The 20,567-nt window shown below is 34.5% G+C and overlaps 1 protein-coding gene across 1 annotated transcript in view; it reads right to left on the bottom strand.

Annotated features, from left to right (window-relative positions):
• Nucleotides 1–9,230, bottom strand: part of CERKL (ceramide kinase like) — a 210,315-nt gene extending 201,085 nt beyond the window's left edge. The window contains exon 1 of the mRNA XM_051986110.1: nucleotides 8,900–9,230. Coding sequence (XP_051842070.1) covers nucleotides 8,900–9,149 — 250 coding nt within the window. The 5' untranslated portion in view covers nucleotides 9,150–9,230. The remainder of the gene's footprint in view (nucleotides 1–8,899) is intronic.
• Between the last annotated feature and the right edge of the window lie 11,337 nt (nucleotides 9,231–20,567).

Genomic DNA, 20,567 nt, shown 5'->3' with positions numbered 1-20,567 from the left:
CCACCACAGTGGTCTCCTTAAAGTAGGTCTCACAATATCATCCCATTACTCAAAAAAAAAAAAAAAAAAACTCCAGTGGCTCCCTAATATTTCTAGTACACATATGGTAAATTGAAGTGATACATACTTTAAATTGTTAGTAAAAAGACACAAAGTACCTAACTATTTTCTATTATAAAGTTAATCAGAAATAGAGTTCAAAGAATCTAAAAAAAATGACTATCTATTGATCACAGGATCATATTAGAGGAGAAACAGAAATTTTGAGCTGAAAGACAACACTGAGGTTGTTTAGTACAGCTCACTCATTTTACAGATGAGGAAACTGAGGTTAAATGAAGTTAAGAAACTTGTGCAGGATTACATAGGGTGAACAACTTGTAAATTCATTGAGCTATCTCTGAAATATCTTATTTCCTAAGGTGGTCTTGGGCAAGTGTTGGAAAACAATCATTTTTATTTATATTAACTTATAATTTATACTATAATTTCCCAGTAAGTGCTAGAAGTGTTGGTGCTCTGATTCTGATAAAAAAAGGAAACTATCCTTTAAGTACCACATTGTGGGAGTCAAATTTAACAGTCTATTAGTAAAATTTTAGAGACCAATCTGTATTTTCTTAACAATATGGAAAGAATATGGATAGACTACAAGAAGGCCTGTAAACAGGGCCAATATTTTTTTCATAAAGAAGCTTTGAATATACTTGAGCAATTTGACTAACATGCTTCAGTATCCAGAAACACATAACACAAAATAAACATGACAATGAAAGTTTTTTTCTGAGCAAGTACTATTGTCTTTACTATAAAGCTGCGGTGGAGAACATCCAGCCAGTGAACCAGATAATCATTTACTAAGGCTATTGCTGGTGATGATGACCTGAAAGTTAGATACTACCACCTCCCACTCAAGTTCTTTAATTAGATAATGTTGCATGGCCAGCTATATTATAAATATACAAATGGTCCTTGGCAGAAGAAAAGTTCTCCACTCTTGCTATAATGGGATTTTAAGGTATATATACCCTGTACAACAATTTATTTTGAACACAAATGAATCCCAAAGTGTAGAGGGCTGAAACTCCAAAAAGGTACGCCTGAATCAGACATCCAAGCACTTAATACTAATTATCTATCAATGTGAGATAATGACTCAATTAGCATATATTTGGATAATGGTTCTCCTCACCATTGGTGCTTGCTGAATGTTTGGTGTTAAGATAATCTTAGAAAAGGATTGGAGGGTGAGGGTGAAAGAGGCCAGAGTCATTTGGTGGCAGGACAAGGAGGAGAGAGGTGGAGACTCTGTACTCCAGAATCCAGGATACATCTTTGGCAAGCCATGGCAGCTTCCCTGCCTCCTTCACTTCTCCCCCTAAAGACCAAGAACTTTGATTTATCCTGACTCTGGTTGACTTTGAAGCCCTCCAGGGAGCTAGCCCATACTTTATACCAATGTACTTATATGCCATGATGATTTAGCTACAAAATGAATCCCTTAGCAATTGAATAAACTAACTTGATTAATATTATTTCATATTCTTGAGCTCATAAAGAATTTTACTATAATTAAAACTCTAAATAGCACAAAAGATATTCCCAGAGAGTTAATTTAATGCTAAACTGCTCTTTCACATATGGATAAGTCAATAAGGAGGTTCAGCTCCTTCTTGGAAGGTAAAGCAGCTGATTTAAGGGTTGCAGAGGGGCAGTACTTCTTGATAATAACCCTAACAAACTCCTCTCCTATGCTTATGTTATCTGTAGATAGCAGTATGAGCAGCTAGGTGAAAGTGGATAGAGTGTCAGGTCTAAAGTCAAAAAGACTCATCTTCTTAAATTCAAATCTAGTCTCAAACATTTATTAGCCATATGACCCTGGATATGTCACTTAACCTTGTTTGCTTCAGTTTATTCACCTGTAAAATGAATTAGAAAAGGAAATGACAAACCACTTCAGTATTTTTGTCAAGAAAATCCCCAAAAGGGTCAAAAACAACTGAACAAAAACAAGACTGTAATATAAAAGCAAGGAGAGATAATCTAAAGGATGATATTTGGTATAATAACATTGCTTTTAAAATGGTGTGAAAGATAAAAACAGGAATGTTGATACATTAAAAGTATGAGAAATAGGCTACTGGGTTCTCCCAAATGCAAAAATTGTAATCTTTTCCTACAGATTGCTGAAAATATACTTTTTCTGCATATAACATTAATTCTGGTAATATACAATTTTCTAACATAGTAACCATGAAATAACCCATTAAATGCAGTTACACAAAATAAAATTGTTAATGTGATTTTTCTTGCTAATACTTCCCTTGTATTCTGTGATCTTTTGTGCTAATATCTCAATTTTTAAAATTATTTTAGACAACATTCACTTTTCATAACATAATAAATCTATTGTACTATATAGTACAATATCATACAGCAAATAAAATTATTAAAATTAAAACATTTTTAACCTGAATCTTATTTCCACAGTGTTAGATTATTATGTGAGGGTATTATACAGTACACAATACTGCTATAAAGCTTGCTATCTTGGCCATCCTCTGAAAACCAAGGGAAAGATTGTTGGGACTTTAACTGAAGCTGTTGAATGAATCTAGAACTCTTAATGTCTTGACATCATCTTCCACATTCCTATACTTAATAGCTGCTAGATGACACTGGAAATCAAATGCATGAGCTTGAAATATTCCAACAGAGACTGACATTTGAGAACCTTAAGGATCTCAGAATATGGAAACAAAAGAGAGGCAAGTTGACAAGATAATAGGATTGACAGCCTGGGTATCTCTAACCAGCTGGTCAATTATGCCAACTCACTCTTCAAGCTTAGATAATGAGTGGCATAATCTTTTTCCCTCTACTTCACATAGCTGAATATGCATGGTTAGCAACCCAAAAGTGAAAATAAAGTATTAATAAAATAAAAAATCACTGATATGCTTGAAGTAATGAAAGTTAAATGCAGTAATATTGAAGCTTGACTGTATTTGAATCTGTATCTTCAAAGAAATAAAAGAAACCACAATTGATTTGGAATGCAAATAAACTAGAGTGAAGGACAATGTAGAACAATAGAAGCAAAAAAACAATAATGCTAAAAGAAAATGTGCTTTCTTTCCAAAGAAAATATCAAAATCTTGAAAATAGGCTGCACAGAGCTAACCAAAGGATTACAGGTTTCCCAGAAGTTAAAAAACGTGATCACCTTACTGCAAGAAATAATACAAGAAAATTACCCAGAATACTTCTGAGAAAATGTAATACCATTCGAAAGAAATCAGAAATTGCCTCCAGGAAAAAAAGGTTTCAAAATTCTAAACCCCCAATGATCAAATTTAAGAAATCAATTCAGGAAAAAAAGCTCTACAAGGAACCAAAACCTGTCATTTGCTGTTCAATCATTTTTCAGTCGTGTCTAACTCCTGATCACCCCATATGGGGTCATCTTTCATGTCAAAGATAGTAGAGTGGTTTGCAATTTTCTTCTCCACCTCATTTTACAGATGAAGTAACTGAGGCAAGCAGAGTTAAATAACCTGTCCAGGATCATACAGTTGGTAAGTGTCTGAGACCAGATTTGAACTCAGAAAAAAATAGACTTCCTGACTCCAAGCCTGTCCAAGTCTATCCATTGCACCATGTAGCTACATACTAAGAACTTTAAAGAACTTTAAATAAAAAGGAAAGGAAATGCAAACGTATTATAAGTTGATTCTGCATCCTTCACCACAAAATAGAAACTCAGGAAAATGGAAAGAGGGCACCCTGGGATAGAATTAAGTGTCTAATGAGCTCAATTCAAATCAATGCCTGGAAATGAGGGGGAGATGACTTTTGTAGTCTTTTAGGAAGAAAAGAGCCTGCAAGGAGTGAGTGAGGAGGGAGAAAGGATCAAAAGGAAGAGGGAAAAGGTAAGCTTTGTTTTAATAGTGAAAGGAGGTTCTACTGAAGGAAACTCCTAAGGGTGAAGAGAAATATTCTGTGAAGGAAGATGGAGACTTTGTACTAGATGTCCTCTGGGGGATGTGGTGCTTGAAAAACCCCTCATCCTCACCTTAGAAGGACATGAATTGGAGTACTGGGGGTATTTGGCACTTGAAGGAGTAAAAGGGCATGGCTCTAAGGAGGTTTTGAGACAAATGGCAAAAGAATGTATAATCCTGGTATTAAAGACCACTTGCATGGGGTCCTTCCTCATTGATGGAGATGAATAATCTGTATCACATGGGGAGTGAGGAGAGTTTGTGAAGTGAAAGAGGAGATCTCTTCAGTCTTCAAGATTCTTCAAGCTTTGAATCACTGGACACTTCTGACTTCCAGCTTTGAAAAGGATGATGGAGAAGATGAACCTTGATTCAGGTTGCTGAAGGAAAGAATTCTAAGAAGACATGAAAAAAGTGATAATCTCCATCATGTCGCTATCTCCAGCCTACTATAATGGAAACTTCAATGAAATTCCCTTTAGGGATGTACAAATAAATAGAAGGACTGGTATAGTAAGGCTGAAGCCAAGAATTAGTATAACCATTCTTGAAAGCAATTTGAAATTATGTCCAAAAAAGTTACTGAACTGTTCATACCCTTTAATCCAACCATTAAAAATCATACCACTGTTATATAATCTATACAGCAAAGAGATCAAAGAAAGGGGGAAAGGTCCTCCCAATAGTACAAAATATTATAGTAGTATTTTTGTGATGACAAAAAACTGGAAACTAAGGGAATGTCCATTAATGAGGGGAATGACAAAGAAATTCTGATACATGCATGTAGTAGAATACTATATATCATAAGAAATGAAGAGCCTATTTCAGCAAAATCTGGGAAGACTTGCATATGCAAAACACAATGAATTGAACCAAGGAACAAGTTCTACTATAACATCAACTTGTAAAAACACACAATTTTGAAGAACTTAAGAAACTTGATCAAAAAAATGACCAATCATGAACCAAACAAGAGGACCAATGATAAAGAAAGCAACCTTCTAAAAGAAAATGATGGATTATTATGTAAAATAAGACACGTTTTTTGGAAACAACTAATTTGGAAATTTGTTTTGTTTGATTATAGTTATTTGTTATAAGAATTCTGTAATTCCCTTTTTCCCTCAATAGAGAATTGGAGGAAATTAAAAAAAATACTTCATATTAGAGAAAATATGAAAAATAAGAAAAATCATATAATTTAAAATATATACATGTATACATATACACATATACAAATATATGCATATTTATTATGTACAAGTATGTATATTACAGTGCTATCCCAGACAAAAACTTATTTCTTAAAATAAAAATAATTGGGTTCTTGCTCAATTAGTGCCTTATTTCACCCTGTCCCTGATCCAGTTCTGATGCATGTAGCAACTGCCTTTTCTATGCATTGAATTCCCTCTTTGGAAAGCAACTAGGAACAAGAGCAAATTGGCAAGTATACAACTGTAGGCAAAAGATAAAATCTAGGAAATCTAGAACTTTGGGGCCTGTTATAGAATTGCTCATGATACTGAAGTTGTAGGTAAAAGACAAGAGAATGAGAAATTGAGGTAAAACCTTCTCAAGGCAAGGCAAAGTTGAAAGAGCAGGGTTGTGTTTTGCCTTTTTTGTATCTAAAGCACAGAGCCTGACACACAGTAGGCACTTAATTTTTTCATGATTGATCATTCATCCTAAAAAAAAAAAATTTGCAAGTACAAAAGAAAGCTTATTTCATGTAAGTCCCATTTGAACCCAATAAAGAAACCTGTAGTATTCACAACCAAACTAATTTATTGTGCCAACAAGAAGAGTGATAAGGAACCATTTTGGCAGTGGCAAAATTTGGCAATTCTGGATATCCTCAGAAAAATATCAGTAATTTCACTCCTTAATTAAGACATTAAAGTAAGCATAAAACATCATTTTAGTAATGAAATTAAATACAAAAACATCAAATTTTTAAGTATCTAATATGTGTGTGTATCTATATGAAAAGTAAGTTGCGTATGGCCTTCTACTTCTCCTGTGTACCTTAAGATTATTCTTCCACACAAACTGTTCTTGGGCAATGATACTATTTGATCTTAAACCCCTACCCTAATCATAAATGATTTTTTTTTCTTTTTCTCTAAACCCTCCAGCCACTTAAAAAAAACCTCTTATGCATTAATTTGTATCATATATGTATATATATATATGTATGTATGTATGTATGTATGTGTGTATGTATATATCCCTCTTCCTCTTTCCCCTTTACCAATGCTTATGTGACTTTTTTTTCTTTCTATCCCCAGCACAGTACCTTGATCAGGTAATTCATACATATCTCTTGAGTCAAAGAACCTCTATAACTGTTGAGTCAGAATTCCTTTCTGAATTATTATTTTTAAAATACTTCCTTCCAATTAGCTTTAATTAAACCTACTTTTCCTCAATGAACAAGTATTAAAAATAAAGTACTATTTTTTATTCAGTCATATTTTCTGTTAGAGCAACAGTACTCTAAACAACTAAAGTTACAAATTGCTGAACTATGACCACACTTACAATAGATAAAGGGAATATCCCCACACCTAGGAAATCTAAACTATTTCAGTTTAGACATTATGGGCTAAATAGATTTTGGGGGACTAGCATGTGAACCTAAATACCAATTATAATAATGTTTCTAGAGGGAAAAATACATCAAGAATTATAAACAACTAATTTTAACAACACAATTCATAATTGGGAGACTTGTTTATATTGCCACACAAGCCTTTTATTTTCATCAAAATTAGATTAATTGTTCAATCTATGGTCATTCACAATTTAAAATATATTTAACTTCATATATTCAGTTTTAATTATAGTCATTCAATATAGGCTATGGCCTTTGACTAATTAACTTCATTTTTTTTCTTTTGCCTACAAGAGATTTCTAAGCCAATTACTTGTTTTGGTTGAATTGTAGTAACAGAATGTTACGCTTTGTTTTCCAACAAAGAAAGGAAATGTTTATGCTTAAAATAAAAAAAATAAAAATAAAGATATTTTATTCAGTGAGAACAGCTTGACAAAATCCTGTCTTCAACATCTTAATGCCTTATACAAATCTACTCCAAACAGAGATCTGGATGTGTTTGTTTATTTTTTTTTCATTTATCTGGGCTTTCTTCCCTCCTTAGAATATAAACTTCTTGAGGAGAGGGACAGTCTTTTGGTTTTTAATTGTATTCCTATTGCTTTAGCAAAGTGTCTGACATAAAGAAAATATTTAATATATTCTTCTTGTATTCCCTTTGTAAATTAATTACATTGTATTATAGACTAGTTTATGTATTTATTTTATGTAATTAATGTAATGAAAACTATTCCTTAAATAATGAACAATCCTACAAAAAAATGAATCAGTGAAAACAAATACAGGTAATTGCAAAAAAATTAAAAACTTCCTAGCTCAAAAGTACTAATAATATATTTGAGATAGAATATTAGAATTGAGTAGCAGCATAGTGTACTTGGACAGAATGCTGGACATGAAAGTCAAAAAGAGGTTCAAATCTCACTTGTGATTTGTTATTTGTATGACCATAGATCATTTAACCCTTCCAAGCCACAAGAAACTGTTTTATCTATCAATACCTTCTAAAAGCCAGTCATGTGCAAAAGAACTAAGATGACCTAGAAAAATTGCTTATAGATGGGTTGCAATTGGATGGGAAAAGATTCCAGAGGCTATAAAAACAGACATTTAAGAACTTAAAATTTGCAAAGCATTTTACAAAAGTTCACTGGTGTAGTTGGAACTCCCAAGAAGAAATTTCCCCTACCTAAACGGGGAGGCATTTTATTTTCTGTAATTTGAAGTCTTAGAAAGTTACTTAGCTTCCTGAGACATGCTCAAGGTTAAGTGACTTGCCAGAGGTCACACAATCAATATGTATCAGAAGGGGAACCTGGTGCAGAGGCCAGTAAATGTCTCACTACTGGCATCCCCACTTTATAGATGGGGAAACTTGAGACTCAGAGAAGTCAAATGACTTGCTCAAGGGAAGGGTCTTAACCTGAGGATTATGAACTTGTTTCTTTTTTTTTTTTTTATGTGATCACTTTATCTCAAAAAAAATATATATATATATCCTCTTTGTAATACTACTCATTTCGTTTTATGCCTTTTAAAACATTATTCTGAGAAGGAATCCATAGATTACACCAGTCTCCAGCTAAAAGGGCCCAATGACACAGAGAGAAAATAGTCCCTCATGCTACTCTTTGGAGGGTTGAGTTTGAATCACGGGCCTCCCTGAATTTCAATGCCAGGGCTTTTTCCTTCTCGATTTCCAAACAACTCTTCTTCCTCCGAAATTCTTTTAAACCTGGATAAATCACCGGAGAATTAGAGAGGCCCTGGAGAGGTCACTCGGTTCCTGGTTCTCAGACACACGGACCCAAGACACTGAAGTGAAAGCAAAATTACTGTCATCGAGAACATTACATATGTATGTCGGTAGTTTCAGAAACAGAAAACAAATAAAAAGCATTGTTTTTTTCTTTGTTTGTTTAACTTTAAAAGCTCTTCTTAACTAAAAGTTAAGTTTGCGTTTGGGCTTCAGAATCGCATCGCCCGTTCATTTTGAAGCAGGAGGTGCAAGACAGGCTCAGAAAATCGCCCGTTTCCAAATGTACCCGGCAGCGACGGCTTGATGAAGCGCGAGCAGATACGAGGGACCGGGAGACACGCGTGGAGTGGTGCGCCCTGCTGAATGCTTAGGGATGCGGTTGCCAGGGTGGTGCTTGAGGGAGGGGAATAGGAGGAAGAGCCCACGGGGGCGCCAGGCTGAAAGAAGCTGCTGGGGCAAGGAGCTGGGGGCGGCAACTAGAGAGAAGCGGAACGTCGCGAGGCCACTCACCGGCTGCGGGGGCAGCGGGGTGCTCGGGTTGGATGGGCTTCCACCGCAGAGCGCTGTCGCTCAGCACCACATCGCAGCTCCTCCCGTTGATCTCAAAGATCCCCCGCTGCAGTATGCGCTCGGTGGTGGGTACTGGCGGTGTGGATGGAAGCAGCACCCGAGGTGGCCCGGACTTGGCTCTCTCCGTCCGCTTTCCGGACTCCGGATCCCCAGGCAAGGCGCTCACCCGAGCCCTGACCAAGCGGGGCATGGCGGAACCTAGTAAGGACTGGGTCCGGAGCAGGGTCCCGGCAAGGATCAGCGCAGAAATTACGGCTGCGTTAATTCCAAAGCGTCCGTCGTCGCCTTAGCAACGGCGCGCGCCCTCCTCGCGGGGGCGAGGGCGAGCTCAGTGAGCACTTTAGGAGACCCGCCCCTCCCTGTGCCCGCTTGTGCCTCACGCCCTACTGGAGTCTTGGAAAGTACTTAACTCTACTGTACAGTTTTTGAAGGACCTAAGAAGCCCTCGGCACGCGCTTGCGCGTGTCAAAATCTGCTGTTTTGCAATTTGCATCCGTGGCTCCACGCTCTGACCTCTAGGGCTAAGCAGAGCAAATCTAATCCTTCTTCCAAGTTCGCTAGCAGCCATTGGCCCTTCACAAACACTAGAAAAGAATAGGTTTGGTGCAAATGAGATCTTGGGAGCCGAGGTAAAAGAGATAGGAGATTTCAATTTCAAAGATCCAGATCTTGGAGGTGATACTATTCCAAATGATTTCTAGGTCTTAACAGTGACCAAATTCCAGTGATTGCTGTTAAAATGAAAAAACAAAGTGCTAGAGTTGTAAAGGTTAGGTTGTTAGCAAAGTCATTTGCATAAATAATGAAAGCTCTGAGAGTAATGGCAAAGAATTGGTTAGACTGGAAGGCTAAGCTGTCATTTTATCCTCTTACGAGCTACCATCCCAGCATAAGCCTTCATCACCAATTTCCTGCCAGTCTCTTATTTGGTCTCCCTTTTTCAAGTTTCTTCGCAATAATATTAGAATGTAAATCTTCCCAACACAGGTGTTTGTTCTGCTTTAGTAAGTCTTCTATCTTCGATATGTCCAGGAAACTAATTGGCTGTAACCATATATGTTATCAGTTATCAGATGGGCATCCCAGATCTGTAGCTAAATTCATGTAACTTTTGGCAATTCATATCATCTCTCTGAGCTTTAATTATCTCATTTTTTTAAATAAAGGATTTGGATAAAATAAGCTCCAATGTCTGTCCAGAGGTCTAAAATTCTATGTTTATATCTGAACTACCATTAAAATTCACCTTATCTGGAAGGAGTCAAAGACTTCTCACATTACCATAGATTTATGAAATTAATTCACTTTTGAAGAATAGCAGAAACTTTAGCAAATAATAACTAGAATAATAATCTTTGCCAAGAAAACTCCAAATGAGGTCATAAACACTGGATGTGACTAACATCATAGAATTTTAGAGGTAGAAGTAACTTTAAATATTATCTTATCTAACTTCTCTATTTTACAGATAAGGTAACTAAGGATCAAGAAATTTAGGTGATTTTATGGATTAGTAGTAGAACCTAATCCTAGAGCAGAGGTAGAATTAGAACTCAGCTCTCTCTTTTCCCAGACTGGACTTTTCCTACTTTCTCATCACCTTGACTTTTAAAAGGCTGCTGAAATAAAGACCACTTACTTCCAGGAAACAAGAAATAAGGATGAGGATTATCTCAGAACCCAATCAAACTCTGAATAAGCCAGAGATTGGCTTTCAGTCTTGAGAGCCAGCCAGCTTCCTTTTGAATATCAAAATCTTATATCCTTGTCAAGCTGGTACATACATTGTTTAATGTCCTGAAAATGAGTAGCCAAGCCTCCAACTGAAGCTGAAAGCTGATTATCAGCATGATTGAGCCCCAGCTAGCTAATTTCTGAACAAGTAGCAAGCTTCAAGTGGGTTAGGTCCCCAGTAATAATTTTAAGAGAGCTGTTGTTCTCTAGTGAGTTTTGATTTTCCAATCAACTTTGTTATTTACAGCTGATAGGTGATCAATAAAACTAAAACTTCTTGGAAGACAAAAGCTTCATTTATGATGCGAGCAAATAGGGCAAAGTAGTGGCTATTTCTTCTCAGCCAACTCTATACCAGATCCACAACTCTGACCATTAAGCTTTTTTTCCCTTCTCCTCTCATCTCCAAATTTGGATTCTGTTCTGTGGCTAACACAGATAGGTGAGATTTATCTTACCAAGAGCCATACCTCAATGCTTCTTTACTAATACCTTCCTCCCCATACCTTTAAATATGTACTTTTCTTTCTATGTCCCCTTTATCAATGAATTTATTTCTTAAAATTTCCTCCAAAGGCACAAGTAAGCATTCTCCAAGCACCAATCAACATATAGCCAAAAACAATGATTTTGCTTAGGCTTTGGAAATTTGACCATAGTAATGATAATAGCAATTCAGTTTCATATATCATTTTAACATTTGGCAAGTACTTTGTTCACAACATTCCTCTGAAATATGGGAATATGTAGTATAAAGCATTATGATCCTCATTTTATAGATGAGGAAGCTGAGGTCTTCTGCTTCTGTGTACCTATGGCCATATATAAGAAAGATTTTGAACCTGGTTGTACAGACTACAAATTCAGCCCTGTTGTTCCCATATCACAGATTTTTTTTATTACCATCTCAGTATTCTCTCTGTGTGTATATGTCTGTCTTTCTCTTGGTCTTTTTCTCTGTCTCTGTTTCTCTGTGTCTCTCTGACTCTGTCTCTATGTCTCTGTCTCTTTCTGTCTCTGTTTCTCTTTGCAACTTTCTCTGTCTCTCTTGTGTGTCTCTGTTTTTTGCCTCCTATCTCTGCATCTCTTTCTCTTTTTTTCTTCCCTTTTCCTCTTGACCCCCTATAATCTGTATGAATCTGAAAATTAAATAACTACTAACATATAAGAGCAGATAAAATATATGGGTATATTAGGAGTGAATAAAATATATCATGTTCTTTTTATAATAGCATATATCTAGATATCAAATGAAAGGAGAACAATTTTTAGAAATTCTATTCTAGATGAGTTCTGTCTGATGGTTCAGGTTTAGGATTGAAATGAAATGAGATATCTGTAAGCTACATAGTTTTTAACCAAAGGAAGTTTATTAAACAATAGCATGAAAAAAAATATTCAGCAAATTCACATTGTAAATTCAGTTGATCTCAGCTCCCCTATCTTCACATTGGCCGTGATAACACTTTAAGTTAGAAGAATGAATTGACTCACATACCAATGGGAAATGGGGACTTCTTGTGAACTGAACTTTTATGCCTTTTGTGACCAGAAAACTCTGGTTTTGAGATTTAGTCCCCTGGACCAATTAAATTTCATGGACAATAAATTGCCTTCTTAGAGAAAACCCAATTTGTGTGGCTGAAAGCTTCATTTTCAGCTACAGGTGGGGGCCTCCTGCCATAGATCTTCACCACATCACTACAATAGATATCTACTACAACTATGTATCAGGAATTGCCAGGCAACTATCCCAAACATGGGAAGCTTCTCCATTTAAACTATGTCCTATGAAAAGTGCATCCAAAAAGAGGTATTCAGAAAGGAACTTCTCAGTTTGAGAGATAAAGAAAAGTAGAATTGAGCTACTTTATCATATTTCCAGCAGATCAGAGACAGCCTGTTCCTCTTTATTATTATCAAAGCACAATGTAAGGCCAAAGGTCAAATGATCTTTCAAACCATCCTATAGTCTCCTAAAACATACATATGTGAAATGATTATTCTTTATCTTCAAAATTATTCCTTTATTCCTGTTTTCACAGAATAAAATAATTTAGTACTTATAAATACAAAATACTTACAAAGTATTTTCTCTCCTAAAACTTGAAAATTTTCTATTCACTTTTTTCCTACCTGTCTAATCCAAATAAACCTTCCTTACTAATATCCAGTCAAATGATAATCTCTCTTTGTGCTAGAAAAGTGAGCAATATAATGCAATTATGCATTAAAGCCCCTGAAGAGGTTGCTTTATTGTCAAGACCCAAAGAAACTAGAAAGGAGGGCTTTTTGTTGTTGTTTAGTCATGTCCAACTCTTCATGGGCCCATTTTGGAGATTTTTTTGGCAAAGGCATTGAAGTGGTTTGCTATTTCCTTCTCCAAATTATTCTACAGATGAGGAAATTGAGGCAAACCAGCTAAGTGACTTGCCTAGGGTCATATAATTAGGAAGTATCTGAAACTAGATTTGAACTCAAGAAGATGAGTATTCCTGAGTCCAAGGGCAGTGCTCTATCCACCATGTCACCAGAGCCTTGGGGAAATCTAGACCAACATCATCTTACCAGAACCAGATCCATTCCATTTCCAGCAAAAAGTTCAAGGCCATTAAAACACAGACAGAGAGTATAAGGGTTTGCTTCTAATGAGAACATCTTGATCATATGTTAGGCTAGATCCAAATTTTTGCCTGAAGATGACATTTTTCAGTTTTTATTTTGCTACTTATCTGAATTCTATGAGGACAAACTGGCCTCTAGATCTAGAAAATGGCTGTCTGTTTTAAACTTTGTTTCACACCATTTAAATTAGATCTTAAGCCTTGCCTAGTTCACTTCAAAAAGTCCTCCTGATTAGTTTTTCCAGTGTGCTCCTAAATCGGCCTCTGTGATTATAAAATGCAGCCACTAATTCTTCAATGCAACCACAGGCAAAATATAATTTTCCAAAGTTAGGTGCTTTGGGTGAAAAGAAATTTGACTGCTTCTATCTCTCAGTCATTTCTGATGATAAGTGGGCATGTTTTCAAAATGTCAGAGGGGAGATTGTTTCCCTTTCATGCTGAGTGTAGAATTTGCCAGGATCTTTCTGCTACTCTGACTCCTGCTGCCTTAAAGGTAGAAGGCCATATGCCCCTACAAAGAATAACAAAGAAAATACAGAAAATTTTGGAATCTCACTAAACTAGTTGAACAAAATTTCTCATTGCCCTTTGTTTTCTTTCATATTTTCAATTCAGTTAGAACTTTCTTTGAAAGTGCATTGTATGAACTGAACCAGCTACACCCAGTGAAAGAACTCTGGGAGATGACTAAGAACCATTACATTGAATTCCCAATCCCTATATTTTTGCCTGCCTGCATTTTGGATTTCCTTCACAGGCTAATTGTACAACATTTCAGAGTCTGACTCTTTTTGTACAGCAAAAATAACAGTTTGATCATGTATACTTATTGTGCATCTAATTTATACTTTAAAATATTTAACATCTACTGGTCATCCTGCCATCTAGGGGAAGGGGTGGGGGGAAGGAGGGAAAAATTGGAACAAAAGGTTTGGCAACTGTCAATGTTGTAAAATTACCCATACATATAACTTGTAAATAAAAAGCTATGAAATAAAAAGAAATAAAGTGCATTGTAGGGTTATAGTCAGTTTCTTCATCCTACCCATTTAATTTTCTCATTAAGCCAAATAATCTCTTTGACAGAAGAACTAAATATGTAGACTAAAGGCAGTATTCACCAGTCCTTTCTCCAGCATTTTAAGACATCTTTTTCTAAATAGAACTCAGTTTTAGATTAGCTGAAAGCAAGAGTTGACACAAACCTTTTATTGTACAGAGCTAGGAAATGTACATTTAAATGTGAAAATTGAGATAGAAATATGTACTGAGTATTTCTAAAATTCAGTATGTGCAAAATGAATGAATGCTATCTCGTTAGATATCAAGCATAGAGGATGGAAATAATTTGCAAACAGAGTCATTTAAAATTACTTAATTTTTTTAAATATGAGCAATTACTCAAAGAGGAAAAATTATGAAAAGTGAATATAAATAGTAGAGAGGATAGGACTTGATGATATTTTTAAAAAAACTTTTTAAGACTCAAAACTGTCCAAAAGTGAAACAGATCCAAAGGAGGTAATGAGTTCCTCTCCACGGCAGGTCTCCTAACAGAAATTCAGAGATCATTTGCCTATGATGTTGTCAAAGTGATTTCTGTATAAATATGGGTTCGATAGTACCTCTGAAGAGCCTTCAAGTTGTAAAATGCAGTGATTCTAATTGTTAGCATTATGGAGAGACAGGAAATATATTAACTACTTGCAAGAGCATTGGATTTCAAAAGTCTAAGCAAATCCTGAATTTGAATCCTGGCTCTTCTACTCTTTGTACCAATTATGACCTCACTGTCCATCAGCATTATGGAAGTCAATCTGTCATTCTCTCAACCTCATCAATCAGTTATACCTAACCATATAAAGAGAAGTTTTATGTAGTGTGAGAATAGAAAGATATTGATATCGTGCCTCCTCAAAAAGATTGAGAGCTAATGATGATTCATTGTCTTATACAATATCTATATATTGTAATTTTACCATTAGAATTGTACACTATACAGTGTTGACACAAAGTTAAAATCTATGGTGTTATAACACCTCAAGAGTAAAAATTATAAACAAGAATAAACTACCAATGGCCCAATGTGTAATCATATTGCTACAGTAAAAAGAAATCCAGATTTGCATTCAGAGGAATTGTATTCAAATTCTTATTCTGACTCTTACTACTTGTATGATGTTGGACAAATCACTTAATTTCTTTTTGCCTCAGTTTTCTAATTTGTTGAATAAGGAATTAAATTTGACAGCTTCTAAAATACCTTTTAGTTCTAGGTGTAAATTTCTATGTTTTTTTCTGGAAATATTTTAAAATATGTTCATCTATTAATTGTTTTCTATGTACAAAGCAGAAATTGATGTTTACACATATTTTACTAAAATAGAATCTCAGCTATAATGGAACAGATTATAGAATCTGGTCATGATTGGACTTGGAGGTAAAAGTAAAGAGAGTAAAACTGTACAGTCACTCTAATAGGTCAATACTGAATTTACACTAGAACTTCAGGTACTTACAATTACAAGAGAAGCTACAATAATAGATCTTGCCCCAAGGGAATCAGATGAGAGCCCAAATTCCAAAATTAAATTCAGTTCAATTTAACTATTAATTATTCAGAACCTACTATATTTTAGGTATTGTTTTAGGTCTTGCGGCTCCAAAGACAAAAACAGAATAAACTCTAATTCTAAGAAACTTATACTCTGCAAGAGCAGGGGTGTGAGTGGAGTTGAGAAGATTCAAAAATGGATTTAATCTCTGTCAATCCATACTAAAACAACAGGTGAATTTGGAAATCTCCCATGAGAAATTAGGAAGACTATTATTTAAATAGCAACTTAAATTAAGAGTTAAACCAGTTAATCAAGAGTAGAAAATGCCAGTTCTTCGTTTTCTTGGTGTGATCCCATAAGAAGATATAATGTTTCAAGACTCTCATTTTTGATAAATGAGTTCTTAATGCAGTGGAGTTTTACTTGGAGTCAGAAAATTTGAATTTATTTCTGTCTCTTAATTGTATTATCTTGGACAAGTCCTTTTATCTTTCTAGGTTGTATCTCTAAGGTGATGGGTTTAGATTAGAAGTTCTATAAAATATTTTTTTTGGCTCTTAATCATGATTCTGCCATTAGTGTTCCCATTGGAAAAGTACATTTTCTGTACTTGAATCAATTTTACTGGAGTGATATCTCCAATAAATCTTTAAACATTTTGAATTAGGTTAAATGGCTAATGATCTGTTAGAGCATTATATATAAAGTCAGTGTATAAGAGTTTGGATATTGGCTCTGGTCCTTCCTATTATACCTTTATAATATATTGTGTACTCTTTTGCTTGAAATGAAAAATCACAGAGTTTGTATCATAAGTAGTATATCATCTTTCCAGGCTGACTTTGTTGCTACTCTAAGCCCTGATGAAGAATAAACAATAATGCAAGTCTTTAGAGTGAAAAAAAAGTAGCTCAACCAATTGTTTTAATTCTGATTTTTAAAATTCAATGTTAAGGACTACTTAAAGTTAAATATTAACTCCTGATATTTTTGTGGCCTATTCATATTTCATTGATTTTTGATGTCATCTTCAAGATCATTATATGCACAAAAGTCACTAAATTGCATTTTCCACAATTGAATCACAAAAAGAGATATCTTAAAAAAAAAAAAAAAAAAAAAAAAACTTGCTCTGGAAGCTTTGTCACTTGTGTGGCACACAAATACATATAGTTGAATTTATTCTTTATAGAATCTCTATAATTAAAGAATTCTTCAAATCATCTTTCATTTTATAAGAATAGGTATTCTTTCAATAGATTCAAGTTGCCACCCCCATCATCCTTTCCTTAGAATACAATTTAATGTGATACTGTGGACAAAAATAGGTGTCTAATGGCCAAACTTCTTGTGATGACCCTTTCTAGGCTAGACTTCAAACAACAATCTCATCCCTGTCCTTTCTAGGTGGATAAAATCAGTCAAAGCTTATGCCTTAGTAGCATAATTTTAGAGAAACTTGGGCCTCCATTAATGTAAGATGTTTGATGCTATGTGTTGACATTTTTAGAGTGATTTCTCCATTAAATCTTTCAATATTTTGAATTAGGTTAAATGTCAAAATAAAAGGTCAAAATAAATACAGAAGACTGTATTTAAAGTCAATAATTAAGAATTTGAATACTGGCTCTGGTCCTTCCTACCTGACTGAATTTGGGTAAGTCAGTTAACTTTATTTTGACTGCCTCAGTTTCCCCATAAATAAAGGGAACAAAATAAAGGAAGTTAAATAGATTGATAATTTCTAAGGTCCTTCCCTCCTTTAAGATCTATGAAAATAAAGGGTATTTAGATAATGACAATAATAAAAAGTATTTGAAATATTTAACATCCAAATCTTTCTATGTTCTTTTTAGACCGCATTCTATTAAATTATCTTCATTTGGGAATATAAAGTTTATCTCGTGGTTTATTTATCTGTAATCTACAAGAAAATTTAATTCCCTGCTATCAATAGACAGGTATTACAATTCTCACTGACATCAATGGTAAGGTATTACCATATCTCTTGAGAGTTATACTATCCTTTCATTGACGTCAAAGCAAAGATACTTGTTTAACTGACATAATCTAAATGATACTCTAAATTTAAAATACTTGTATTTCAAGTTTATGAAACTGAACATATTAAAGGTAAAATAAAATCAAGATATTTAGCTGCCATTTGAATTTATCTAAATGAATCCCCCTAAAGGAAATATTAGTTCTTTAGTAATTTTTAATTATCTAATAATACCAGGCCTTTTGACTTCCCTTTTTCTCTTAATGAAACTTCTACTTCTCAAATATTTAGTTATAAAACCAGGTACTTTTGATTCCCTCCTTTCCCTCAAGAACTATACCCTACACACATCTCTCAAGTTCTGACTCATAAAGTACTTTTTGGAGAATTTAATACCTTGTCCTTTTCTTGAATACTTCATTTTCTCTTGGTTTCAATTATATTCTTTTAACTGCATTCTTCTCCCACCTTTCAAACCTTCCTTCTCTGTCTTCTTCATTTTCTTTCCTAAATTTCTAATTGTGGGTGTCTCCCACAGCTCCACCCTCTTTTTCTCTTCTCCACTTGTTCCCTTGGTGGTCTCATACTTCCCCTTGGGTTCAATTATCAAATTCTCAAAGAAGACTTTTAAATCTTTTTTATCCAGTCCCTCTATCCTCTCTGAAACTCATATTCCTATTTTCATCTTTCTGCTTTACATCTCCACTTGTATTCCAATTGGCACCTCAAACTCAACCTTTCCAAAACTGAATTCATTTTTTCTTTCCTATATCTGCTTTTTCTTCCTTGTTCCTTATTTATGTTGATAGCACCACCAATCTCCTAGTCAACTCAGACTTAAAAAAAAAAAAAACAATTTGACTCTAACATACATTATCTTCCATATCCATTTCTAATTTTATTGTTTATTCCTTTCCCTCTACTCACCTTGCCAACATCCTATTTGGGATTCCTTCCCCCTGGATTATTATGATACATTTTAGCTGGTCTCCCTGTTCCCTATCTCTTTGCTCTATCTGTTGTTTGTTTGTTTTCATCTTTTGTATCCCCAGTTATTGGCACAGTGCCTGGCACATGATATATGCTTAATAAATGCTTGCTGACTGACTGCCCTATATTCTTCACACATCTGCCAAAATAACCTTTCTTAGTCACAGATATATCAATGTAAATTACAACTCAAACATATTCAGTGGCTCCCTTTTGTCAATAAAAATTCAAGATATTTACTAAGAACATTTAAGATCGCCCATCATCTATATGCTATTTTTGATGTATTTTATATTACTTCCCTTCACATACTCTACATGTGAGCCAGACTGGACTAGTAGCTATTCCCCAAGTCTGAAATGCTGCCCCCCTTGTTTTCTTATATAAACAGGTCACATACCATACCTAGAATATATTTCTGTTTTATCTCTGTACTTATGGAATCTTTTTTGCCTTCAATATTTCATGACATAGAATGAATGCTACTTATGATATTGAACTTTTTCTTAACCTTATGTTCACATCATGAGGTGAATGTCACAATAAATATTTGGTATTGTTACAATTAATAACTATCTCTTCTTCCTTGTGTAATTATGTAGCTATGACTAGTACAGCCATAGTTCCCATTACCTTGATGTATTCTAATTCATTTTGTATTTCAAAAGGAGATTAATTTAATCATTTCCCAGGATTAATTTGTTATCATGAATCTAAATGTTATAAAGCATACTCCTTGAACCTAGGGGTTTCAAATTGGATAAGTAACACCACAAAATTATCCTTTTGTGAAGCAAAATGAGATAAGCTAAATTTTCTTGAAGACTATCTCTGTTCTCCTACAACTCTAACACTCTATGATAGCTGTGACTGGGAGAGGTAGCTAGCTGCTCAAAGCAAACTGAGTGGCTCAAGTTTAATAAAATGAATTAACATGTGAAATACTTTACAAACTTTTAAGTGCTATATAAAAGCGATCGTCATAATCATTATCAATCATTATCATAATCTTCATTATTTTAAAAGAGAAAATGGTAAGAGAAAACTGTTAAAAATTAAATGTCATAACAGTTATGAAAGTGCTGCATGAGAATTAAATATAAATGTGGTTTGGGGGAAAAAAACTACTAAATCACTGCCATTTTTCTTGAATATTTATTCTAGTGCCAATATAGAAACTAACAATCATGTTTTATTTCGTTAACATTTACAATATAAATGATAATTATTGAATGCATTCAACTAGCTGCCTTGTCTTAAGTAAGTCAGGTAACTTCTTTTTGGGTCCATAGTTCCCTCAACTGCAAGACAAGGGAAATGAAGTAGATGATTTCAAAGGTCTCATATATATATATATATATATATATACCTATGAGCTCAAATTCTGAGCAATGGACATTAAGGATATGCTTAGAACTCCTCAAAAGGGAAAACAAACATAAATATACATTTTTACAAGACAATACCAAAATTTATTCTATGCTGACAATGTTTAAATATCAGACCCTAAATCAGAGAGTGCAGTTATCTTAACAAGAAGCAGCATCAGATGTTTCTTGGGTTTCTATATAGCCTACAGTGGTGTGCAAATTAATTGGACAAAGTAAAACAATTAAATGTGTTGGTTTGTAGAACACACAACTTATTACATTAAAAAAAAACTTTTAAAATTCAAATATACAACTTTAGTTTTGGAC

Source organism: Antechinus flavipes, chromosome 3 (assembly GCF_016432865.1).
Source record: "Antechinus flavipes isolate AdamAnt ecotype Samford, QLD, Australia chromosome 3, AdamAnt_v2, whole genome shotgun sequence".
NCBI classification, from domain to species: Eukaryota; Metazoa; Chordata; class Mammalia; order Dasyuromorphia; family Dasyuridae; genus Antechinus; species Antechinus flavipes.
This window is presented reverse-complemented; position numbering and strand designations above follow the sequence as displayed.